This window comes from Sciurus vulgaris, assembly GCF_902686455.1.
Source record: "Sciurus vulgaris genome assembly, chromosome: 15".
Classification (NCBI taxonomy): Eukaryota; Metazoa; Chordata; class Mammalia; order Rodentia; family Sciuridae; genus Sciurus; species Sciurus vulgaris.
The window spans coordinates 17,202,410-17,229,232 of NC_136476.1; the positions used below are offsets into that span (position 1 = coordinate 17,202,410).

At 40.0% G+C, this 26,823-nt stretch overlaps 1 protein-coding gene across 18 annotated transcripts in view; it reads left to right on the forward strand.

The window, feature by feature from the left end:
* TRPM3 (transient receptor potential cation channel subfamily M member 3) overlaps positions 1-26,823 on the forward strand; it is a gene marked incomplete at its 3' end in the record, with an annotated part of 506,455 nt that overhangs the window by 387,511 nt on the left and 92,121 nt on the right. For 12 of the 18 annotated variants that reach the window (XM_079111999.1, XM_079112011.1, XM_079112015.1 and 9 more), the window contains 2 exons: positions 23,494-23,594; positions 25,137-25,271. In XM_079111999.1, coding sequence (XP_078968125.1) covers positions 23,494-23,594; positions 25,137-25,271 — 236 coding nt within the window. The remainder of the gene's footprint in view (positions 1-23,493; positions 23,595-25,136; positions 25,272-26,823) is intronic. The other 6 variants (XM_079112012.1, XM_079112016.1, XM_079112009.1 and 3 more) reach the window with 1 other exon arrangement.

Below are 26,823 nucleotides of genomic sequence, written 5' to 3' on the forward strand. Positions count from 1 at the left end.
CAGAGTAAATTGGTCATCAGGAATTGCAATCCAGGCATTAGCCCCCCAAAACCAACGTCTGCAATTAGCTCTTAGGTCCTCATCCCAAAGCTACCCTGAAACCAAAATACCCACTTTCACTTTGCTACCCCCATGCATTTTACAGACTAGGAAATTGAGATCAAAGTTATCCAAGATCATTCTGCAAATCAGTGGCACAGTCAGGGCTTAAATTCCAATTCTTTCACTTCTACTCAGTTTTCTTTACACTGTCTTCATGAGGTTTTGGGGGGGCGGGACATTCCAAGATTTCCCATGTTTCTGATGCCACAGAGATATCAGGCATTGCAACTAGGGCTTCAAGAGGATCCCAAGTAATTAACAGATCTGAACATCTACATGCATAAAATTTTCAGGACATATACCAGAACCTTAGATGCCAGATGACGCAAAATGTTTCAGTGAGGTAACCAGGACGACCATAGTTTCAGGTGATATAATGAGAAATACTAATGTGATCTGGTGCTTGTTTTATTCTCTAAATTGTTATCAGTGAACTATTGCAGTACTTGGGAATTTTTTAGTAACAAGTAACAGAGACACAATTTAAACTAGCTCAAGCAAAGATAGATAAATGGAATTGTAAGTTTGCATGACCCGAAAATCTAAGGGTAAGCTGAGTTCAGGCCAGTGGGATCTAGGACTGGACTGCTGTCGTCAGGGTTTGTCCTCTATCCCTTAGACATTAGCCCATACACATGTCAGACAAAGCAGCCACCAGCAGTGCCAGGCTCACACCCAACCAGCTGGGAAAAACACCAATTAAAAGGAAGCATTTTTCCTGGTAATTACAACATAAAGGTCACAGGGAGGACTTGGATTTGCTTGCCATAAATCAGTGCCCGCCCCTGAATTTACCACTGTAGAAAGGGAGTTGGGAGGATCCCTATAACCATGGAAAGAGTGATGCGGTCAGCTCATCCATGGTCAAAGTCATGGGTTCCCACAGAGATTCTATAGTCATAAAAGAGGGAAAGAAGATATGTTGGTAAGACCAAAAGCAAGTAGAAGAAACCCACATCTCTACAGTTATATTAAAAGAAATACTGAAGAGTATCAGATTTGCTCAAATGCAAGCACCCCAAAATCAAGTTCTAGAATAAAACTTCCATGAACAAATTCCCCATTCAGCTCCAATGACTACTGTGTTCCAAGAATAAATTCTTCATTCAGTAGACAAAATCAGGAACTAGGTCACATGAATACTAATCAGGGTTCACACACTTACCCAAGTCATATTTAAAAAGTTTATATCAGGTAGACCTAAATAGGTCACTAATTACCATTATTTACTATATAGTGCTTTATTATGATGATAACTATTTCCTTTTATAGTTTTAATGTCTATATTTGGTTATTTCTGCCAAAAATTTTAAAAGAAATCACATATTTACCACCTTTTTCCCTTAAGATCAAAGTCTTCCCCACTCATCTTCTCCCACCCCAGGCCCCACTACCCTCAGTGTGGCACTTACCATGGTGTGACATAAAACCAAAGGTGTGTGACACCTTATAAGACAATGATGGTCATATTCAAAGCATTACTTCCCTTTGCCTAGAAAATTTGCTTGACCTCACTGAGCATCCATCTCCCAATCCATAAATTTGAGGACAATAATTGCTCTCACACAGTCATCATGACAATTTTAATCTAAAGCATTTACATAGTACCTGGAAAAAAATCTAGTTAATAAATATAGCCTGAAAAGATGATGCTGATGCCAAACTGGAAATGAGGGACCACATTGGTTTTGCTCACAGCAAGGTACTCAATGCCCAGCACAGAGTGGGAATTCAATATATATGTGCTCAACTTATGAATGAACAACCCACAGACTTTGGAATCAGATGAGACACATTTTCAAATTCTAATCCTTTACTGACTGAGGGCAGGTACCTGCATTATTTAACTCTTATGCGTGAGGAGGGAAACCAATGGTACCATTTTCCCCTGGGTTCATACAGGGGCAGCTAAGATGGTTATGTTGGAAGCTCTTTGAGAACAGATATTCTGCCTTCTTTATGGTAAACACTGAATACTAGCATCCTCATACCCTTTCCCTTCTAAATAGACTTAAAAAATTCCTAGGGCACCAGGACATCCCCCATGTCCAAAATCCATCAGAATTATAATTAAATTTGAAAGGACACATAAATTTGAAAATAATGAAAATAATAATTTTTAAAATCTGGGAAGACTCTAGCCTTCATGTAAGGATCCAAAATAGAACACAAGAAAGGAGTTTAAGCTAGAAAATGGATGGACACATGCTAAGCCACCTTCGGATAAAGTTAATTTTCATGCAAATCCAAACAAGTCCCAGAACAATAACAGGGGTCAAGATAGATAGCAAATTCAGACATTTTGGTCACCTCCGAAGGAGAAAGCAATAAAGGAACTTAAATCTTTTAATCCTTTTCATTTGTATGATGCTTTACAATTCACAAAGCATTTTTCACAGAATTTTTAATCAGTTAATCTTCACAATAAATCTGTGGAATGGTTACCAAATAATTTATCTCCAAACTGGCACTTTCCTGGGCATGAAACTGGGCAGTATTAATAATTATACCAGAACAACTAGAATAAGCCAAAAATGTCCAGGGAAACTAGAAGGTCTGACCACTCTGGCTACAAACCCACCTTCCAATTGGGAAGTTTCTGGAGGAAAGGGTTGATGTCATTTTTGCCTTTGTATCTCAGCAAACAGCAAAACTCCTGACAAATGGTAAAAATTTAATAAATATCATTTATCAAGAGAAGTGAAGCTGATCCCAGCCATGTCAATCACTAGCCTGTTACATCAACAACCCAGATTTGAACTGCAGCCTCCCTATCCCATCACTTGAAATGTCAGTAAGTGTTGGACTCCATCTTCTCAAGCCAACCGTCCGCACACAGCAGGGCAAGTCCTGCACCCTCCTGGGGATTTTTGCAAATTCCTGACAGACTTATGTTCTCAGGTTCCTGATTGCATGTGTCATTTCTTTTTCTCATCATAAGTCAAAATGTAAAACTCAACTCTACCACAGTTTCAAAAGGAAAACAATTTACTTATACAAAGCATTTGATGAACAGTAGCCTCTTCTAGAAACATAAGGATAGGAAAGAGGCCTACTTCTCAACAAAGCGAACAACTTCCACCTGAACAGCAGGCATCTCCAATGCTGACACCCTTTGACTGCTTCACAAGAGGGGGTTCTCATGGATCCTGCACCCTGACTTTCCCAGGGTCACATCACCCCACGGGCTCCCACTACACATACCACTCCTCCTCTATTATTTGCTTCTTTTCCATTGTTTCCCCTTAAGAATGAAACAAACTCTCTTCCCCTTTCAAATAGAACAGTTTCTCCCTGTTCTCAAATGCTTGGCACCCTCAAGGCCCAACAACTTTAGGGAACTTTGCAAGGTGTTTTTGCAAAGATAGTCCCTGTCTAACTAGAATCTGGGTGGCAATTCATAGGCGAGAGTGATTTCTTCAGCTCCTTTCATCTGTGTGGTAAGCAAGAAAATGGGTTTGGGCTGAGCCTCTCCTCAGAGGATGAGCCTATGGGCCCTTTGCTCCAGAACCATAACCACAGCAGGAAAGGTGCAGCATGTAGACTTATGTGCTTGCCAGGGCATGGACACCGGGAACCCCAAGTCTATATGGTCTTAGGCCAGTCCTAGCAGATTTTCAAGGTTCTGGTTATGTCCACTAGATTGCCTCCTTGTAGAATTTTAAAGCTGGGTAGAGCCAAAGAAATCCAGGAAACTGAGAGGCCTTTGCTGCTGTCTAGAGAAAGAACTGGAACCCAGGTCAGTAGATATCCATGCCCATTATTCTTGTCCTACACCAGGCAGCCAGTTCTGATGACAGGCATGGTCATCTCTGGTCCCTAGTTACACAGAAACTAAGCATCCTTTCACTTGGTGATTTGTGTGTACCTCTGATTTGGCAGGAGGACAGAGTTCTATGCGCTCAGAGGTCTGCCCACTAAGTTAAGAGACACCAAGACTTGGAGCAACTCTCAGCTTGTACAGAACACACCACTACAGGCTTCCCAGCAGGGCTGTGGGATCGCACTCTCTTTCTTGACTTGTTTGAGAATATGAGTCAACATCATTTGTTAAATGAACCATTGCCTGGTCTTAATTACATAATCATGCAGATTGGCAGCAGCACAAATCTGAAAGGAATAGTTTACATTAATAATAAAAATAATGGTGATAACAATAGTTACTAGCATGTAACAATAACAACTAATATAGAACTGACTATGTCTAGGAGTATTAACTAAGTTATTCCTCACACTACCACAATGGGGCAGGTACTATTACAGTACCACCCCATCTTACAGTTGAAGAAACTGAATCACAGAGAAGCTAAATTCTTGGCCAAAGTCATACAGCTAAAAGTTGATGGAGTCTGGCATGAGCCCAGGTTGTCTGAGTCTAGAACCCTTACTCTGCATTCTGAATATCTGTGGCCAGGACCAGATATTGATAATTAATAATGTCACATTTTTGACATGTTTTGGACAATCACTGATGACTAAGCTTTTTCTGGGACATGACAAAGTACACACATACTACCAGATAAATATGACCTACTGAACAAAGATTTACTGTTATTCTCCTCTCAACTTCTCTAAAACAAATGTGTGAGTTCTTCATTAAAAGCATTAGGACAGAAGACGTATTTCATGTACAGCGCCCTTATTTCTCTCCTTGCATATTAAAAGTTAAATATCCCAGACTCCTTTGCAGAGAAATTGGGACTATGTGACTTGGCTGTGGCCCATGGGCTGTGATCAGAAGTGACATTTACCTTTCTAGACCTGGAAGATGAGAAGCAGATAAAAGGATGGAAAATAGTCAAAAGAAAGAAAGGAAGGAAGGAAGGAAGGAAGGAAGGAAGGAAGGAAGGGAGGGAGGGAGGGAGGGAGGGAGGGAGGGAGGGAGGAAGGAAGGAAGGAAGGAAGGAAGAAAACTGATACCAAGCTGGTATCAAGCTGACTTACACTTCAAAAGACCCAGAAATTGAGACATCCAGAAACTCAGCAGGGGAAACAGAAGGGAGGAAAAATACAGAAGTATTTGTTGTCTTTTTTAAGAAGTGGCCATGTCTTCTTCCCTATTTTTCACAGTCGTCTCCAATCAAAAAGAAAAAAGTTATTCTCTGAAGGGAGTAAAATAGATTTTCTGGTCTAGGGGAAACCAGGTGTTAAATGAGGGCTGGGTCGCTGTTCTGAAAAGAGACTGTGGGAAAAGACTAAATAAATTTTAAGGCATATTGAATGCTAAGACCCTTCTTATTTCCCCTATTTGGTTCCCAGTACTCTGCAGTTGATTGATTCTTTATCTCCCAAGCAGGAGATTGGAAAAAACTTTAAATTACAGAGAGAGAGAGGGAGAGAGAGAAAGAGAAAGAGAGAGAGCATGCTTCCAGTGAGAAAAAACAGGTCACATGCAAAGGACCAAGAGCTTGACTGCTTTAGACTTCTAAACAACAATGCAGGAAGTTATCATGCCATTTGCAATTCCTTAAAAGTTCTGAAAAGCGTTTATTTAAAATTCAGACTTTTAAACTTAATCTACCAGTCACTTGTGAAAGCAGAATAAAGTTGCCAGGCAGGAAGTACCAAAAAATCACTCTCAGCAGAAACAATTTCCTCCATAAACCACTCTAGGATGTGCTCCATCAGAATGAAAGAAGAAACAAAACAAAACAGAAAATATGAGACACAAGAAACAGGAGCCCCCACACAGGATGCAAGTGAAGTTTTGAAAACCCCCTGGAAGAAGAGGAGGCAGGAACACCTAATGTGACAGGCTTAGGAAGCAAAAGCAGGAGCTGGCAGTCCTTGTTAAGGCTTCAGCCTGGAACTGGCATCATGTCACTTCAGCTGCCTTCTATTGGCTACTGCAAACAGCAAAACCAGCCAGATTCAGGATGGAAGGAGCTATCACAGGAGCCCGAGTCCTGGGAGCTATAGTTCCTGGAGACACATCTTCAAAGATCTGCTACCGCGGAGGGCAAAAACATCAGCTAGATGAAGTGCAGTGGTTGCCTCTGGAGACAGAGGGATGGGGTGATGACACGTAATTTTAATAGCAAATCTTAGAGGAATAGGCGAGTCTGCTCTGCATTTTACGTTAGTAAAAATAAGAGTATATGGTCCCTCTGTTGGCTGGTACTCAAAGAAAAAGACAGAATGAGTACAAGAAAGTAAGAAGAGAACAAAAGGTAGGAAATCATCAATGCAATAATTCCAGGAAATGTCTCAAAACTCCAGGGCATAGGTTTCTATGGAATTCTGCTAAAAAATAACAATACAGAAGGTGCAGGTATTTCATTTACCTAGCTATGTGAATGAATTCCTTTTTGTCATATTACACATAAGAAGAATAACCTGACAAAATTTTAGATGTTTTGTTTTTACACCCTCAATCTTACATTAATAGCAGGATTCTCAAATTTGCATATTGTGCCGGAAACAGAAAGGAAAGACTTAGGAAGTATTGCTTCTTGTACTGCACTAAGTACAAGTAAAGAGGACTCATCCATTTAGGTGTGTTGGCAAAAAGAAGGAAATAGCACGGTACTTTGTAATGTTATTAATCATGAGCCATATAATTTCACTTCTACTTGCCTACGTTGTTGGGACACAAGGAAACAGTGGCATTATTTACTGTAGAAACTCTCATCAAATATAACCAGGGAGCCAAGGTACATATTTAAATACCTGACTGACTGTGAGGTTTTTTGTGTAGCTTTGGTTCGTAAAAGTCTAAAATCACAGCTCCAAACAGGAAACTAAGAGCACTTCTTCAAAGTGAGTAGACCTTGCACAGAAAAAGCAGGCCCAATAAGCAAGAGAAAAATCAAAACAAAGTTTAATTACCACTTCTTGTCATCCCTAGACCTAGCAGCTAAGAAGCAAAGGGACACAGGGGAGGGTGGTAGCCCAGCCCTCTCTCCAGGCAGTGCACAATCCTAAGAGGAATAGGAGACTCCATTCTCTGAGGAGCATCGACCAACCTAACCAGCTCCTTGCTTCCGATTCCACTAGAGAACTTCAGAGTGATGTACTGTTGCACCACAGAACCTTCAGGAAAGTGCCATTCCTAATTGGGGTGGAAGGTTCTTAAGAACGCCTAAAAAAGAAATGCATTGGGGAATGAGATTGATTAAAATATGTTAACATTCAAATACAAATATAACCTAATGAATCCCATTAATAAGTATAATTTTTATTTTATTTTTCTCAAATTTTTTCATTTTTTTTTTTAGTTACACATGATAGTAGAATGTATTTTGAAGTATAACATATACATGGAGTATAACTTCCCATTTCTGTGGTTGTACATGATATGGAGTTACACTGGTGGTGTATTCATACGGGAACATAGGGAAGTTATGTTCAATTCGTTCTACTGTCTTTCCCATTCCCAACTTCACTCCTTTCCCCCTACTCCACCCTGTCCAATCTGGTGAACCTGCCCTTCTTTCCCTGCCTATTGTGAGTCAGCATCCACATATCAGAGAGAACATTTGGCCTTTGGTTTTTGGGCAGTGCCTTATTTCACTTAACATTATAGTCTCCAGTTCCATCCATTTATCAGTAAATGCCATAATTTCATTCTTCCTTATGGATGAGTAATATTCCATTGTGTATATATACCACATTTTCTTTATCCATTCATCTGTTGAAGGGCACCTAGGTTGGTTTCATAGCTTAACTATTGTGAATTGAGCTTGCTATAGATATTGATGTGGCTGCTTCACTATAGTATGCTGACTTTAAGTCTATGGGGTATAGGCCAAGGAGTGGGATAACTGGGTCAAATGGGAGTTCCATTCCAAGTTTTCTGAGGAATCTCCATACTGCTTTCCAGAGTGGGTGCACCAATATTCAGTCCCACCAGCAAAGTATGAGTGTACCTTTTTATAAGTATAATTTCAATGCACCAATAAAAAGAATATCCTATGTCCATGGTCTGGGACACCCATGCACAAATATCAACCCAGCCCTCTTTAATTACATTCCTATAAAACAATCACATTCTTAAAATCCAGTTATAGCATCTGCATTTAAATTCAGACCCTTGCATTGCAACAAATCTGCCTTATTGTGTATATAGCTTAGCCCTGCAAGCTTCAACTCACTCAGGGAAAAATCTGAAGAGAAAAACCTCAGGAGAAGGTAGCATTTGATTGACTCCACAAACTCTGTCAGAGAACCTTGCCTGATTGCCATGCACGTAAGCCCTGGGTGATTTAAGAACTGTTTCACTATGCAGGAAGTCTCCTCGTATGCAAATTCATTGACAACTAATCATTCACACGGAGCACAATAGAAATCATAATGATAGTGTAGTTGGTAACCACCTTGTCCAGGAGTATGGGCATGGTAATGGCATTATTAACCTGATAAATTTATTACACTATCATTATTAATCTGGTAAATTTTATTGTCAAGATTATGTAAGTCACTAAACCAGGCATGGTAGTGCCTGCCCTGTAATCCTAGCTACTTGGGAGGCTGAGGCAGGAGGATCTCAAGTTCAAACAGACTGGGCAACTTGATGAGACCTGTCTCAAAATAAAAATATTTAAAAAGGGCAGGGGATGCAAGTCTTGGAGAGGCTATGTAACTTTCCCAAGTCATCACAGATGATAGCTCAGTTCAATGCTCTTTGTCTTTGACCCAAAGGAGTTGTTACAAGCTCACAGGTATGACCACTCCTCATCTGCTCTCCAGTAAAGGGCAACCTGACGTGGTTCAGGATGGAGCCAAGCATCTGCCACCTGGCTGGAATATCCTTTCATTCTCAAGAGGCCAATATGTGTCAATCCTAACAGCAGGGAGAAATGACCAAATCCCAAGAGCACCTATTGTGTGTAGGCATTATCTTAAGTGCTGCAAAATCTTCAAGGATGTCAAAAACAGTCTAAAAATGTGGTAGAAGCACAGACCATAAAGTGTAAACAAAATACTACAAAGGCTCAAATGGGAGACTTCCGGGCTTAAGGGAAATTTTATTATGGAAACATTTGAAATGCTCTGCTAGAGTTCCAAATGCTACATACAAATTCATTTCTATTATATCTAATAAACAGCCTGGAGAATTACAAAATATATGATATGCCCATTACTTTCTCAGAGCAATTTAAACCTAAGAAGAACATACATTTTTAAAAATCTCAATGATACTGAAGGTCAGAACCACCAAACAAACAGTATACAAGAGTGCCCAAATAGGGTCCATCTTGTCCACACAGATATACATCATTTTTACTCCCTCAATAACCTTTAAGATGTGTTTATAAACTGTCATTCAAACTGCACATTTTACATGCATATGCAAATTCCTAATTAAGAGAGGAGTCATAAAACTTTCATAAAGAAGAAACCTTTTAAAATATAAAAGAAAAAAAGAAAAACATACATATATAATAAATATTACCTAAATTGCTGTTTTGTTAAGTATTCATTTTGCAGTATGATAATTTAAAATGGAGAACTGTATTATGATTATCAAGGAAGGTGGGCCATTGAGATGGAATGTTTGAAATAGATGAGGCTGATCAGGTTGGGCGGAAACCAATTTGGAACCAGTATTCACTAGTCCAAGGAAAATGAATGTCAAGTTCATTTTGAATTATTTCAGAAACTGTCATAGTATATTAAGTAGACCTTCAAAGGATTCAATCCAAAAGAGAATCCCACTAAGAGAACCCAAAGGAGAAAGGGAAAAAAAAAATGTGTGTATGTATATATACGTGCATACATATATATGCACACATTTTTTTTAATTTTTAATTTTCCTTCAAGGGGAGAAATCCTGTTTCCCCAGTGCCTACAACAAAGGCTGGCAAAGAACTGGAGTTTCATAAAATTGATTAAGTGAAAAAATTAGGAATCCAGGTCCCTTCCCAAAAGGTTGTCTCTGTTCCTATCTCCAACCCAGAAGCAGTAAAGACACCAAGAATTTCAGTTCTGAAACCAGACTGCCTGGGTTCAAATCTGATCTCTGACATTTCCTAGCTACTTCAACTTTGTTTCTGTGCCTTGGTTTGTTCATCTATAAAATGAGGATAAGGACACCTTCTGAAATGTTCTGAAAATCCAGTATATTAACACTGAGAAACAGTGTCTGAGGCACACTAAGCATGAAAGCAATGTTAGTTATCGTTATCTTTCATATTTGCCAAAGATAAGCCAAAAATGAAAACCCTCACCTTCCTTCAAATAGCTTTTTCACTCAGCTGCCTGTTTTGTTTGTCTCTTACAGACCAAGAGGGAGTTTCTTCAGCTAAAATTAATTCACTTTTTCCTGATTCCTTTTAACTTTCTCCTGGGATTCACCTAAAGTTATTTTTATCAAGAAGAAATAGTTATCATTCAGGAAAGAAAATAGAGCAAAGAATAAATTACACACAGACTTCATCCCCTTTTGTGTGTGTGTGTGTGTGTGTGTGTGTGTGTGTGTGTGTGTGTGTGTGAGGGCTTCCTGCCTTTAATTTGGTTTTTCTCTGTGTAGCAGCCACATTCCTAAGGGAGGCACATGGGGTAGGCGGTGCCTTCTCTCTGGCAGATGAGTGAAGGTGTATCCTAGCAACCTGGGTCACATAACGGGGCCTGTCATCCGGTTTCCTTCCACCTTAGTGATCTTCATATAGGTAGGGCATTCAATGTCTTTTAATGAAAGGATGGATGGATTTTCATTGACTGAGATCTTATTGCATTTAGCAGCAACATTTATGAGAAATAAAGAAATGGGTAGACATAAGTCTAATCTGCAGGAAGAAAATTTAATCCAGACAAGGTTCTTTAGCTAAGACAAAGATTCCAACAAGAAGAAATATTCCTCAACATTATTCTAGACATGGCCGCATTGACCCGTATGTCAAAGAATCATGGCACTGCTGTGAACATTGCAAGGTCAACACATCCAGCCCCCATGCCCACCTCAGTTCCTCAAGCAGGTCCACACTTAAACTATGCATGTCAAAAGAGACTCCTGGCTTTTTTATTCGACATCTCTTCCAAAAGGGACTCCCACCACAACTTCCATTTACAACACGTTGAAGTGTTTAGCAACCCTCAGGGTAAAAAAAAAAAAAAAAAAAAGACCTCCCCAAATACACTGATGCTTAAGTGGCCAAGGAAATACCCCTGTACCATGTCCCAGGAGTGCCATGACATATGTGTGATGTCTTATCTCAAATGGGCCCAAATTCTGTTCTGTACCTCTTTCTTCTTTAAGCCGCATCCTCTGACCTTCTGCACCTTCCTCCATTCTTGCCAAGTCCCCACTCCCTCTCACCCTCAGCAGCTGGTTCCCTCTTGTACTACTGATAATATTCAGGTCCATCGCTCTCCTCCTGCCATGTGGTTCACTCATTAATACTAATTTCATTCAACCCCCTCTGCTCTTGCTCTGAAGACCTCTCCTCCTGGCTCATACTAATGCCTTCCTTCTCCAGGACCTCACCCATCATGCACTCACCCCTCCTTTGACATTTTCAGTGTCTCCCTCTTCAATGGTTCTTTGTCACCTAAGAAGACCCTGGCTCCTTTCCTCAATGTGGCAGCTTCCTTTTCTCCTCTTAACCATCAAACTCTGAAAGGTACCCTGCCTTTCCACAGTATTCCTCCCCTACACTCCAAACTCCTGCCTCGCTCACTGGCTCACACTGCACATTCTTTACTTTCTAGATTCTACCCGACCCGCTTTACTCTCACACTTTGCATGGTCCCAACAACCTCGCATGGTCTTCTACCTGAACCTTTCGGCATCTTGCACATCTTGACTTTGTCCACTTCTTACTGTAACGCATTGCTACTTTGAGGGAAGATCACACTTTAAAGCCAAATTCTGAAGTTACTCAACTTCTGTTTTCTGATTAGCAAAGGGAAAAAGGTCTTTGCTGTACAGATTCTCAGTATTAAATAACAGTAGTAAAATGCCTAGCATGTAGTCGGCTCTTGCAATATGATGGTAATTATATTTCTTTTTACTTCTCTTGTTATCAAAGACACTGGATATTCTGTCTTTTGACCAGGATATTCGGTCTCATTGACCAGACCCTCCTATGGCTCAACTTTGCTTTCTGCAAAGTAGAAAGAAGAACCATGGCCTTCCCATCACATCCCCATGAATGACTTCCAGATTTGCCTCCAACCCATTTCCCTCCCTGTACCCCCTTTCCTAACAGCCTTCTGGATAATTCCCTTGGGGTCACTAGGTACTTCAAATTCAGATTAACTGTCTTTAAAAAGAAAGAAAGGAGAAAACAAACATGCTTTTCTCCAAGAGCTGGTTTCCTCATGGTTTCCCCATTTCGGTGCATGAAAACACCATCCTTCCAGGTTTCCAGGCTCAAAACCTCCATTGAGTTCTTCCTCCCTTTGTGTGTTTGCTAATTCTGGACACTTTTTTTTTTTTTTTTTTTGCATCCACAGTATCTATCCTTTCTATCCTACCCCCTGCTCCCTGCTGGCACCATTAGGCCCTTCAGGATTTTTTATTTGGTTGATTTTAGTGGCCTCTTGCAGGATGTTCCCGCTTCTTACTACGCATGTTCCTGTGGTCCGCCATACTCCAGTCAGAGGAATCCTCCTAACATGAATCCAACCAAGACACTTTCTACCTGCAGAATACTTCAGCCATTATGCCTGTTATAGCCACGGCTATAGAAACTCATCATTCTCTTCTTCTCCCAGAAAGCTTCAAAAACTAATAAAGAAAAAGGCACCAGGGCAGGGAACAAGAAAACTGCATTTCTAGTGAAACTAGGAAATATATTCCAAAATATTTGTATATGCAGGAGCTAGTGGGAGGAAGGGGCAAACATTGAGGAGAGGGAAACCAGCCAGAGCACCAACAAAATACCATTCCAGATAGTAGAATGAAACAGACACTCTGACCTTACATACATACATGACTGCAAACTAATGTGATTCTACAGCACGTACAATCAGAAAAATAAGAAATCATACCCCATTTATGTATGATATAAAAAAGTGCATAAGTATATATATTCTACTGTCATGTATAACTAATTAGAACAAATAATAAAAGTTTTTTTTTAAAAATACCATACCATTTCTGGTTGTGAGGAACACCTTAAAGAGCAACATTCTCAACTTTGTCTGGAACAGCATGTTCAAGAACAAGAGTGAACTGCCTGGTGGCAGGAGTCCCTGTGGACCCTGACTCAGTCCATAGAAATGCAGGGGGTGGGCTACACAAGGATTATGTAGACAAGCCTTGCTTGCAGAAGGCTGTGGATTTTGCAGGAGTTTAGAAGAAAGCCTTCCAGTTGTGAATAATAGCTAGCTTGGAATAGTACCCTGGGCCCATTATAACCCAACTCATTAAATGATAAATAATATAAAAAGGGATTAGCATGGGCAACATACAGAGAGATTCTAAGGAAAAAAAGTAACAAAAAAGCAAAGCGTATTAATGGAAGAATAATATACTTTATAAAAATGTTTCTGGGGAACAGATGAATATTGAATACAATAGTCCCCCCTTGTCTGTGGGGGACTTGTTCCAAGACCCCTGTGGATGCCTGGAACAATAGACAGCACAGAACCCTATATATACTGTTTCTTTCTATACATACATACATACCTATGATAAAGTTTAATTTATAAATTAAGCACAGTAAGAAATTAACACCTATAATTTGTGATAACATGGAATAATTATAACAATACACTGTAATAAAAGTTATATGAATGTGATCTCGCAATCTCTCCATCTCTCTCAGTCTAAATATCATATTGTAACACATGATTTTTTTTTCAGTACCAGAGATTGAACCCAGGGACACTTAACCACTGAGCCACATCCCCAGCCCTTTTTATTTTGTTTATGTTGAGACAGGATCTCACTAAGTTGCTTAGGACCTCACTGAATTGCTGAGGCTGGCTTTGAACTTGCAATCTTCCTGCCTCAGCCTCCGGAGCCACTGAGATTACAGACATGGGCCACCACACCCTTCTTAGGATGATGATATGGGATGATAAAATGCCTCCGTAATTCCATGAAATGAGGCAAAGAACTAAATACTCATCACACATTGTGGTTATAACTTTTGTAGTTTGAGTGCAATAGCAAACCTAGCACATCTTTCCCCCTTCACAATTCCATAGATCTAAGATTTATTTTTTTCATAGGTCTTAGCAACTTCAGCATGTTGTTTTCTTATTAAGTCATCAAATTTTACCTTTTCACTTAAAAGAAGCACTTTATAGCACCTCTTTGGCACATCCCATTTGCCAACATCACTACTCCTATGTTTTGAGGACATTATTGGGGATATAAGAGTTATTGAACACAAGCACTGTGATACTGGTGACAGTTGCTTTGATAACTAAGATGTTTATTAAATAACAGTCAGGTAGCATATACTGCGTGGATATACTGAACAAAGGGACAATTCATTTCCCGGTCAGGTCAGAGCAGTGTGGCATGAGATTTTATCATCCTAGCCAGAATGGTATGCAATTTGAAACTTATGAATTATTTCAGGAATTTTCCATTTAATGTTTTTGGACCAAGATTGACACAAGTAACTGAAACTTCAGAAAGCAAAATCATAGATAAGGAGGGACAACTGAATATTTTATTATAAAATTTTAAATCTCAATGAAGCACTTATCTATGAAGAAACAGTTCAAATTTACAATACCAAAATTCAGATAACAGTAGGTGAGGCAAAAAAGAGATAAAATGTGAATAGCATTCAGGAACGAAGTAGAGGAGAAAAATAAAATCATCACAGAATTGCAGATGAAATAAGAATGATGCAAAATCAAATATAACTGCAAAAAATTGAGTGCAGGACACAGCACAAACTGAGTAATGTAAACAAAAATGAAATAAAATGGAAAAAAAAAGCTAATTTGGATTAAAAAGAAATTATATGATAGAAAAAAGAGATTCAACAGAAGCATATTTGGTGTCTCCAAAGAAGAAAATCAAAATAATGGATCAGAACAAAAATTTTAATGAAAACATTCCTATATCACATTTAAATATGAGTGCATAATTTAAAAATGTAATTTAGAATAATTTAAAAATGTAATTTAGGAACATTTTCATTTAAAACTTTTTAACTTTATCAAGATATTCAAAGAACCCCCTTATGCCAAGAAAAATTGACCCAAAATCATTAATGCCCACACATATACTAATAAAATTACTGAATTTCAAATAAATAAATAAAGGATAATTGGACCCCCCCAGGCAAAACGATTAGGTCTCTTATGGGGAGGGAAATAAAGCTGGGCTTAGATATTTTTACAATATCATTTAGTACCAGGAGATAATAAAACAACAGATTTTATTTTGAGCTAGTTATTCAAATATAAGGACATACACACACCAAAAAAAAAAAAAAAAAAAAAAAAAAAAACAGTTGAAAACATGCTAGAATTCTGGCAATATTGTTCCTGCATATTCTTCTTGAAAAAAAACTACTCCAAACATTCAACCTGTCAACCAAGAGATACATGAGTACAATCTGGCAAAAGGACTAATTGTGATCACTGATTCTAGAATATAATAGAACTATGATAAAAACAATGGTAATTTGATTGATGGAAATTTAAATGTTGCTTGTCATAACAATGTGGAATTAATTAAACAGTCAAGGAATTTAGAGGATAAAGAAAGAAGGGTGGAGGTAGAACTGGTAGGCTTTTTGCCTCGCAATAATGTCTGCACCCTTTGCCTGCTATAATCAGGAACATTATTTAAGACCTCTGAATAAAATACTGGTAGTAGAAATATGAACATATTTAACAGCACAAAGTAAAACACCAAAAATATAATCTTACATTCTAAACTTGAGTGGTGGAGGAGCAGAAAGGTGAAAGGGGTCATACACAGTAAATCCCCAGAGCAATTGCATCAGAACCACCATTTAAATAACAGACAGTGAAACATTAAATTTTGAATCTTTCTCTATGCCACAGCCAAATCATAGAGATGTTTGCTTCCTATTTCCATTCTCGTGCTTTTCCTTGATAGTTTGTCTGCCTAAAATATTTTAATAGCTCTATATTAGTTTTCCTATCACTACTATAACAAATTGCTACAAGTTTAATAGCTTAAAACAATAAAAAATTATTAGCTTATAGTTATAGGGGTCAGAAATTGAAAATGATGGTGTCCGCAGGACTGTGTTCCCTCTGAAGCTGGGGGAGAATCATTTCCTTGCTGTTGAGTTTCTAGAGGCTGACTGTTGTCCTTGGCTCATAGTTCTTTCCTGTTGCTGATTCGATTTCTTGTTTTCATCATCACATGTACTATTACTTGGATCCTCTGCCTCCACTTTATAAGGACCCTTATGATTACACTGGATTGGGCCAACGAGCTGCTCAAAGATAATCTCTCCATCTTGATATTTAACCTAATCACATTTGGAAAGTCCCTTTTACCATATAAGAATAGAACATGAATAGAACATGGTTCCCAGGAATAGAACATGGCATGTTTGGGGGGACCCGCTTTCCACCTACCACAAACTCCATTTTGTTTCAAATATCCACCATCTCTCCCCACTCTGGTCAAATTCTAGTTTCTCCTTAAAATTGTTCTGGTCTAACTAATAAGGAAGTACTCTGAACTTCTTACTTGTACAGTTTTTCTATCACTCGACTTTGTTCTTTGTGAAATATGGTTATATATATACTTGCCATATCATTCCCATCATCCCCTCCCCACTCCATGGGATCTGAAGGAAGAGATTGCAGATATACTTCCAATCCCATACTCTACCAAAGGTTCACACACTAAAGTCATCAAAGATGCTCAATTGCTAAATCCAAATCACACTTCAGGTGTATTTATTCATCCAACTAACATTTGAATGCTATGGTCAGAGTTTTCATCCCACCCCCAATTCATAGGTTGAGATCTTAATTGCCAATGTGATGATATTAGGGAGTGAGGCTTTTGGAAGGTAATTAGGTCCTTACGGCAGGGTCCTCGTGAATGGCTTTAGTGCCCTTATACAAGAGTCCCAATATATATCCCTTGTCAACAATATTGAAGACACGGTGAGAAGCATTATCTAAGAACCAGAAAACAGACTTTAAATCTCCCAGCACCTTGATCTTGGACTTCCCGGTCTCCAGAACTGTTAGAAATAAGTTTCTCTTCTTTAAAGGTTACCTCATTATGTAGTTTCTTGTAGTACCCAAATAGACTAAGACACATATTATATATCAAGCTCTGTTCTGGCTTCTAAGAATACAACAGTGGATAAGGTAGACTAAATCCCTAACCTCCTAAAGTCACAGTCTAGTAAGAGGGGAAAAAAATGAATAATAGATGCACGAGCTTGTGGCAGGTAATGCATGGAGTTGTAAAGAAGGAATAACAACCTTTTTACTTGCTATGTTGGTCAGCTTTCCATTACTGTACCAAAATATCTAAAATAAATAAATTATGAAAAGAAAAGGTTTGCTTTGGTCCATAATTTTGGAGGTTCCAGGCCATGATCTGGCAGATTCATTGCTTATAGGTCCCTGGAGGGGTGCAATGACAGGGAACATGTGGCGGAACAAACTTCTCGCCCCAGGTTCAGCAAACAAAAGAGGAAGAGACCAAGATCCCAAAATCCTCTTCAAGGGCACACCCCCAATGACCCAAGGACTCCCATAACGTCCCACCTCCTAAAGTGCCTCCCAATAGCACCACCCTGTGGACCACGCCTTTAACACATGCAGGACACTCCATGTCCAAAGTGCAGCACGTTGCCCCATTAACCACTCCGTCCTCTGTGAAAATCTCTCGTCGCATAATTTAGGGCACCATGATCTTGGGTTCTCCTCCCATCTCTATTTTGGTGATCCCTTTCTAACGATATTTTCATTCTACACCTTTTAGATATTGGTGTTACTCAGTTATCCATCCTTTGTCCTCTTCCTGTCACCTTCATGCTAATAGTTTTCAAATTTCCATCCCCAGACCTGACTACACCACTGCTCCAGACCCTGGTTCCCAAGCATGTACCATGGACATACCATGAGAACCTCAGTCCCAATGTAGTCAAGAATAAAATTTTTCTGCTCCAAAAAGCTTGGCTTCATCTTGCATTGCCAATCTCAGCTGGTCATTGTGTACTGAGGGATCAGTTTTTACTTCTCTTTCTCCCTTGCTCTCTTCCTCACCCAAGACTGTCTATTTTGCTTTCTAAATATCCCTCCATTCTATCTGTTCCTTCAGGACTCCATTACCCTCCTACTAGAATATTCCTAATGACTGTTCCAGTCCAGGGTCCCTCCAACCCATCCTCCAAAAGGTACTGCCAAAACGAATTTTCTAATAAAATCTGACTGTACTGATCCTAAGACAGTGTCTTAGTACTCTCTCCATACCTTCAGGATAAGGGGAAACTCTTTTACATCCTTTACAAATCCTCCAGTGCTAGCTTCATATCTTTCTCTCTCTCTCTCTCTCTCTCTCTCTCTCTCTCTCTCTCTCTCTCTCTCTCTCTCTCTCTCTCTCTCTCTCTCTCTCTCCAAGCATATATATCCAACATCTTACCTAGAATTCCCCAAATATGCTTCACCATTTCACTGCCTGCATACCCCATTCCCTTTGCTGGAATGACTTTGTTCTTCATCCATCTCATTCACCCAGCATATTAATTCCTTCAAATCCTGTAAGGTCATTATTTATGCACTTAGATCATCCTTGGGATCCTATGAATGAGAAAATAATAAATTTTTTGTCTTATACCTACATTATTTATTCCTACATTAAAGCCTTTTCACTAATGCTTCCTCTTCCTGGAATGTTCTTCCCAAAGTTTTTCACTTATTAGCTTTTCTAGTCAATTGGGTCTCCATTCAAACGTTGCTCTCATCACCCTGAGAGGCAGTGACATGAGGCAGGGTAGGGGTGGGGGTCCTGAGCACAAACCAGGAACCATGTGGAGTCCAGACCCTTTTCAGTACCTCAGGGCATCTTCCAACCAGATACCCCAAAGGTTACAGATACATGTGCCTTTGGGTCTGTCCAGTGATTCCATTTCTAGCTTTCATTTCAGGGAGGCAGACTGGCCAATGGATTGCTCCAGCTAGCTAGCAAAGTATCTGCCATGGAAACATGCATGATCTGGTGGCCAGAACAGTGCTGCTGCACTGATTTGATTATGTAGACACAGGTCACACATACTCTGGGGTGGCCCTGCACACAGCACTGACACAGTCTGAGGCACCCTACCTATTCGTTTATTTTCTAAGTGCTGACACTTCACATGTAGAACATAGACACTGTAAAGAGGGTGACCAGAGGTATCTTGTTCACTGTTAGATGTTCAATGTCCAAGCAGTTCCGTGAACAGAAGGTCTTCAATCCATGACTATTGACTTAGTACAGAATTATTGTATGAGATTATACTGAATTACAGAGTTCGTTCCTCTAAACTGAAAACTTTCAAGACAAAGTATTCTGTCTCATTCATCTTGACCCTTATGTTGACATAATGCCTGTCATATGAGAGTGTGTGAAACCAATATCTTTGAATACATAAGTAGATGAATGAGTGACCAGAAGAGTGAGCAATGAATGAATGTGTCTCCTCTTGAGGTTCATAATCTTGTCGTCCAGTTAGAATCACCTGGGAAGTTCCCAAACCTGAAAGGTCCCAGACCAATTAAACCAGAATGTCTAGAGGTGTATCCCAGGATGAGTATGTTTAAAGTGCTACTGAAAGTCCCAGTATTCAGCAAGCTGAACCAGTCAGGTGACCAGCTATTCAGGTTTCCTCAGGAGTGAAACTTCTCCAACAATGCAGTGCTAAAATTGCAACTGTCCTAGGTAAACCAGGAAGTTCATCACCCTGCACTAATCCAAACTGCCACCCAGGACCATCCCTGAGTGATGTGTTTTCCATTTTTGAAAAGTCAAAACTCATTGGCTTTATGTTTTCATTCGATACTTTTCTGATGACACTCAAGCCTGTAGCTCACCTTGACCTCAATCACTGCTTCTTTCTGTGTTCTTGCTCAGGTGGGTGCAATTATTGACAGGGGTAGTATGCAAATTTGTGATATACCAATGGAAAGGGGATGAACAAACCATTACAGTAAGTCAGCAATGACCAACAGACCAACTGAAGAAACAAAAGGTCTCTCCTACCTACACTGTTGTGGGAATGCAAATGAGCAGCCACTTGGAAAACGGGATGGAGTCTCCAAGAAATCTTGGAAATACTACCACCATACAATCCAGTAATGCTGGATCCAAAGGAAATGAAATCACTAAGTATCAAAAGGAAATAAAATCAGTATGTCAAAAAATTTCTGCTCTCACGTTTACTGCAGCACTATTCACAAGGGTGAAGATACAGAATCAGCCTAGTTGTCAATCAACAGGATGAACGGATAAAGAAAATGTGGTCTATATATGTGGATAGAACTCAGCCACAAAAATAATGAAATCCTGTCATTTGCAGCAATGTGAATGGAACTGAAGACATTACGCTAAGTGAAATAAGTCAGGAATAGGAAGACAAATAGGGCAAGTTCTCATTTCTGTGTGGAAGTTAAAAAGTTGATGTCAGAGAAGTAGAGAATAGAAAAATGGTTGCCAGAACCTGGAAAGGACATGGTGGGGAGGTGATGACAAGGAATGGTTACTGGATACAGGGGTGGGGCTGCAAAGGAGGATACCTTCTAATGCTCTGCAGTATCACAGCATAACTATGATTGACAATTAACTAAATATTTCAAAATAGCTAGTCGAGAGGATTTTGAATGGTCTCAAAACAAAAAAAAAATTGATGTATGTTAAAGACGATGGATATGCCAGTTATCCTGTCTAATCATTACACCTACACGTATCTAAATGTCTCGCTATGTCCCCATAAATATGTACAATTACTGTGTCAATTCAAATAAAAATATATGTTTAAAAAGGAAAACAATAAGCAAAAGAAAATGTAAAGTGCCATCCTTCCAAATGCAATTCCAATGAGCCTTCACTTTTATTTTCTGTCTAAATGGTTGACACTACATTTTGACATATTCCTATTCATCACTATCTATGCCAGTTACCCTAGTATGAATTTGCAGTCACTGTTGTTATCTGAAAACTAATTCTCTTAATGGAAAATTCCCTGTGCAAACTGAATTAATATTCATCATTCCAAACACTCATCAATCTACTTCAAGATTATGGTTTATACTAAACCCATTGACATGTGGACACTAGGCTTGGAAATGTTCTTCCACCCATGAAAGGAACATGATCCTAGAGCTCTCTAGGGCCAACTTATTCAAAGTGTGGTTCCAGATCCACAGCAGCAGCATCTGGGAGCCTGCTAGAAACACAGAAACTCAAGCTCCCACCCAAAGCTACTGAATCGGAATATTAGCAGGTGGAACACAAGAATCTGTGCCCCCCAAAATTCTCCAGGTTATTCTTATGCACACTACAATCTGAGAAGAGCTCATCTAGCAAACACTGTTTTCTAATTCTTCCCAGAGGGAAGACGTGAGGATAATCAGAGAAAGAGGCATAGATGCCCAGCCTCTGCTGCACATAGGAAATGTGTGTGATTTAATTGGTCTGAGGTACAACCTGAGCACAAGGGTGGTTAGAAGCTCCCAGGTGAGGCCACGGGGGTGGGGTGGGGGGAGAGTTTGGGAGCTTCATCAGCAGGAGCCCTGTTCCCACCTTGCTGCTTCTAGTCTCTGCTGCTGGTCCCCAAGAGGAATGGGCAGTCTACACACTGACTGTCCTTCCCTCCTTCACCGACATCAGAAGCAGCAGTGGTGGGGGCCCCCTGGTGTGAGGCTCACCTCTGCATATGAACACTTGTTCTGTTCACCCTCTGATAGTAGCTGTTGGATCCTCGGCACTTCACTCCAACCTCTCTGGACCTTGGTATCTTCCTCTGTCCAAACCAGACAGTAAGACTCAATTCCCAGGATTATTTAGGACACTACATACGACACATGGAAATGCCTCATACTTTTGCTTAACACATAAGATTCTTCAAAATATCTGAGCCGGGGATGATTGTTTGCTCTTCACCCTCCTCCCCTACTATGGGATATTCAGCAGCATGAATTTGAGCAAATATCAAGGGAAATCTTTTCCTCAGTGCATCAAGGGTGTTGAATTGTGAAAAACCTGTTCTCTTGTGAATTCATGCATAGGATATTCAGTCTCACAGCACCTCAGCCAGGTAAAACAGATTTATGTTGTCCCCACTTCACAGATGACGAACAGGGATGTAGAGAAGGCCAGAGTCATGCACACAGTCACAAAAAGGCAGACTCAGGAAGCCCCATGTTCCCTCTACCTACTGCGCTGCCTCCCACTCTCAGCCTCACATCCACCACCTTGTAGCCTGCATTCATGGGCAGCTGCATTGACCTGCTCTGTCCCAGTGGAAACTTCTGTGAAGATAGCAGTGTCCTGTCTGTACTCTCCAAACCACTAGCCATACGCAGCTCTTGAGCCCTGAAATATAGCTGATGTGGCTGAAGAATTGAAGTTCTAATTTTATTTGATTCTAATTAATTTAAATTTAATAGCTGCATATGAACAGCACAGATCTAGAGGCCGAGTCTGGAGTACAATGAGAAACCAGAAAATCATTCCATGGTTTCTACCCACAAATCAAAGTAGACCTAAGCCATCGTGTGTGGTTTCTCTTAAGAGAACTCAGCTCTCTCTCTCACTAGAGTGCCAACACTGGCCCACTAGCTGATGAGGGCACCCACCCCATGCAAAAGACAATTCCAAAGATGCTTGAAATCACATTGACCAGCAGGGGCAAAACGTGTTCTAGAAAAGCACTTCGCAAACCGCAGCACGAACAGGGAATCATCTTAAAATTGTTAAAAAGCAGATTCCTACCTGTAATCCCAACTACTCTGGAGGCTGAGGCAGGAGGATTGTGAGTTGAAGGCTGTCTGTGTAATATAGCTGGACCACATCTCAAAAAACGTCAGCCTCTGACCGAGTGGGTCTGGGATAGGGTCTGGCGTTTGCATTTCTAGCGAGTGTTCCGGCAATGCAATGCTGCTGTCCAGGGGACCACTCTGACCAGCCAGGCTGTAGAGCAGTGGTTCTCAACAGGCTGCTTGTGTTTCCCTCCATACTTCAGGGCACTTGGCAATATCTGGAGACATTTTTGATTGTCATAGCCAGGTGAATGGAGGGGCGGGCATGGAAAGTGCCAACTGACACTCAGGAGATTGAATCCAGGGATGCTAATAAATAATCTACAGTATATAGGACAACTCATAACAAAGACTTATCCTCCCCAAAATGTCAATGGTGCCAAGTTGGAGAAACCCTGAGCCTGCTCTTCAGGACGAGGGGGTCAGTGGCAGTGACAAAATGGGTCTTTTTGTTATAATAACTGATTATTGTTTTCTCTCTCCTGCTCTTTTCTCCTATTTGTCTACACACAGGAGCCAATGCCTCGGCCCCAGACCAACTGAGCTTAGCTTTAGCCTGGAACAGAGTGGACATCGCTCGAAGCCAGATCTTTATTTATGGGCAACAGTGGCCGGTAGAGTATATATCGTCACCCCTGGAAAGCCCACTTGCTTGGGCAAGGGTATTTGTTTAAGGAGTTTTTGAGAGTGCCTCAGTAAACTACTGCCTCTTTTTTTTTTTTTTTTTTTTTTTTTTTTTTTTTTTTTTTCTTTTCTTTCTTAAGGATAAAAAAAACTCTTGCTTGTGTAGGAGTCCCTGGCCTGGGCACTCTACTCATGTTTGAGGAAATGCTGCCACCTGGTGGAAGTTATAACTAAGCACATCACCTAATATCCATACATTTCAATCTCTGGGTGACCTTTGAGAGCTACAAATTACAGTATATTTGAGTGTGTCTTTAAAGACATATAACACAAATTCGTATAAGCTAAAACGTTAAAAAATGGAATTTAGTTTGTTTCTGATTGCCTTTGAGGCCGCCAAACGAAAGAGGTTGCTGCTTCCAAGTGGAGGCGCCCCCTGCTGGTCTGTGGCTGGGTCACGCCTCAGGATGCAGAATTAGAAGCCTCCTTCCTTCTGCAGGTGCCATCTGGTCCTGGTGGCTGAGCACAGGTCCTCCCCACTCACAAAGAACAACACGAAGAACCAAAGCTTTATATAACTGTTCTTGGTTTGTTTCCCTCAATTGACTCTACCAAAAATAAAAACTTGCGAAATTGCCCAATGGGTGGTATACACATGCATCCACAGGAGGTAACCCGGCAGCCCAAAATTTCATTTCTGTGCATGGAATCATACCACTCATGGGCAGGTTTCTCTTAACCCTTTCTTTCCCTCAAGAGCCTCTGGCTGAGCTTAGCAGTTGCCTTCATGTAGAGCTAGTGAAATGTTAGCAAGGAAACACTTGTCAAGGAATCTGGGAATTTTTTATGAAAGGAATTAAATAAAAATCTTAGCTAGCTGGGCTTGGGGTCGAAGCTAAGTGGTAGAGTGCCTGCCTAGCATGCAGAAGACCCTAGGTTTGATTCCTGGCACCACAAAAAAGCAGATAAGAAAAAAGGAATCCTAGCCAGTAGCAAATCCAGATATTGATTGCTCTTTTTTTAGTTGAGTGACACCAGCTTGCCTCTGTCTCACCCATTTCTACACCTCCAGCATCTATTTAGACCCTTTGGTCTGTATCCTTGGGTTCATCTTCTCAAGTCAAGCAGGAGTCTTATTCAGAGGTCAGAGAAGGTAAAAATGAAGACAGTAAAGTACTCACTTTGGCTCTTCTCTGGCATTGCATGCAGAAATCTGGTCAGAGAATGGCAAGGCAAAAAGCCCTGTAAACTCTTGCACCTTCTCAGGATCCAGAACAAGAAAGTGGTTCAAGGAAGAAATGACTTTTGGACCTAGAAATCCCTGACTTCTATTTCCAAAGTCAAGCCCCCAAACACAGGAAAGGATGTGCTTGTCCCAAAAGTGGAGCCGGGAACAGTCTCTCTAGCATGTTCTTGGATGTCCTGAAGGTTTACCAAATGTCAAACCATCCATTTTGAAGCTTTTCAGGCAAATGCCAAGGAACTGCATCCATCGACCCCAGGGCAGACTAACTCAGTGACTTGATTTGCAGGTGGGGTCTCTGGAACAAGCCATGTTGGATGCCTTAGTTTTGGACAGAGTGGATTTTGTGAAATTACTCATAGAGAATGGAGTAAGCATGCACCGTTTTCTCACCATCTCCAGACTAGAGGAATTGTACAATACGGTAGGGCCAAGCTAAGGCACTTGTTGTTTTCTCTATTTTTTTTTTGTTGTTGTTGTTGTTGTTGTTGTTGACCTTCTCCTGCCCCACACATGCCTGTGATTCTCTTCCCCTCTCCCCACTAAATGCATGCATCATTCTTCACAATACTCCCCTAGACCTTTGTAGACAACAAACACCAAGACACCACTTGTTTTATCTGCTCAGTGGTCAGCATGCAAGGCAAAAGGTTAGGTCATCACCTGAAGGGATTGTTCTCATGCCTTTAGACAAAACAAGGCTGGAAATTGGAACACAGTTTATTCTCTAATCCAAAGGGTATTTGTGGCAATTGGCAGGGAAGATTGATTTAGCTTTGAGCATCAAAGGAGGACAGTTAAGTACCTTGTGCCATTTTGTAACCTTCAAAGCTATGAAGTTCGTTCCTTACCTACAACAGTGGAATAAGATGTAAAATACCTCTTATTAGGAATTACCCCAAAAGAGGTTTTCATTTGCTTTTTTATTTTTTTTAGAGCCAGTTCACTAAAGGCCAATGAAGTTTAAGAGCAGATACTGTTTTTCACTGTTTTATATATAAGAAAACTGAGACTGTCTTACTAGTCTATTTGTGCTGCTATAACGGAATACCCAAGATTGGGTGATTTATAAAGAACAGACATTTATTTCTCACCATTCTGGAGGCTGGAAGTCTAAAATCAAGGTTCTGGCAGGTTCTGTGTCCACATGAATGGTCAGGGATTGAAGCAGTACACAGGCATTGCCTCAGTACTTAAACGTGTTACAACACATTTGCTCAAGGATTTGACATTACAATTTTAGATCCTACAAGAAAGTTGCCACATTTAGCAAATAAAAATACAGAACAGCTAAATATAAATTTTAGATAAACAATAAAGAGTGTTTTTAGTATGAGTAGAGTTGTACCTCTACAGCTGCCAGGAATTGGTTCCAGGAGTCCCCACACCTCCTCTGATATACTTTAACTTATTTCTAGATTACTTGTAGTATCTAATACCATATCAATTCTGTGTAAATAGTTATTATACTGTATTGTTTAGTGAATAATGGCAAGAAAAAGGTATTTTTATGACCAACAAGAACGCAATTTTTTCCGAATATTTTCATTCTGTATGAATGTATATAGAGGACCACCTGTATATCCCAAGTATTTCATGGGACATACGATGTTAGACTTTTTCATTATTTATATGAAATTCAAATTTAATTAGGCATTCTATATTTTATCGAGCATCTCTGTTCCTGAGAGACAAGAGAATAGCAACTCATTTCACTTTATTCTTACCTCGAATACAAATACATCTTTTCATCAACTCTCTCTTTTCCCCAAACAGCCTATGACTTCTTTAAATCTTTAAATTACCCAAATTTCAGATCCAGCCCACAGCCTGTTTCTATATAGCCTGCAAGCTAATGATGACTTTTTATACATTTTTTTATGATTGAAGCAGTCGAAAGGATACACTATAACATATTTAAATTATAGGAAATTCTATTTCTGTGTCCATGAATAAAGTTTTATTGGAACACAACA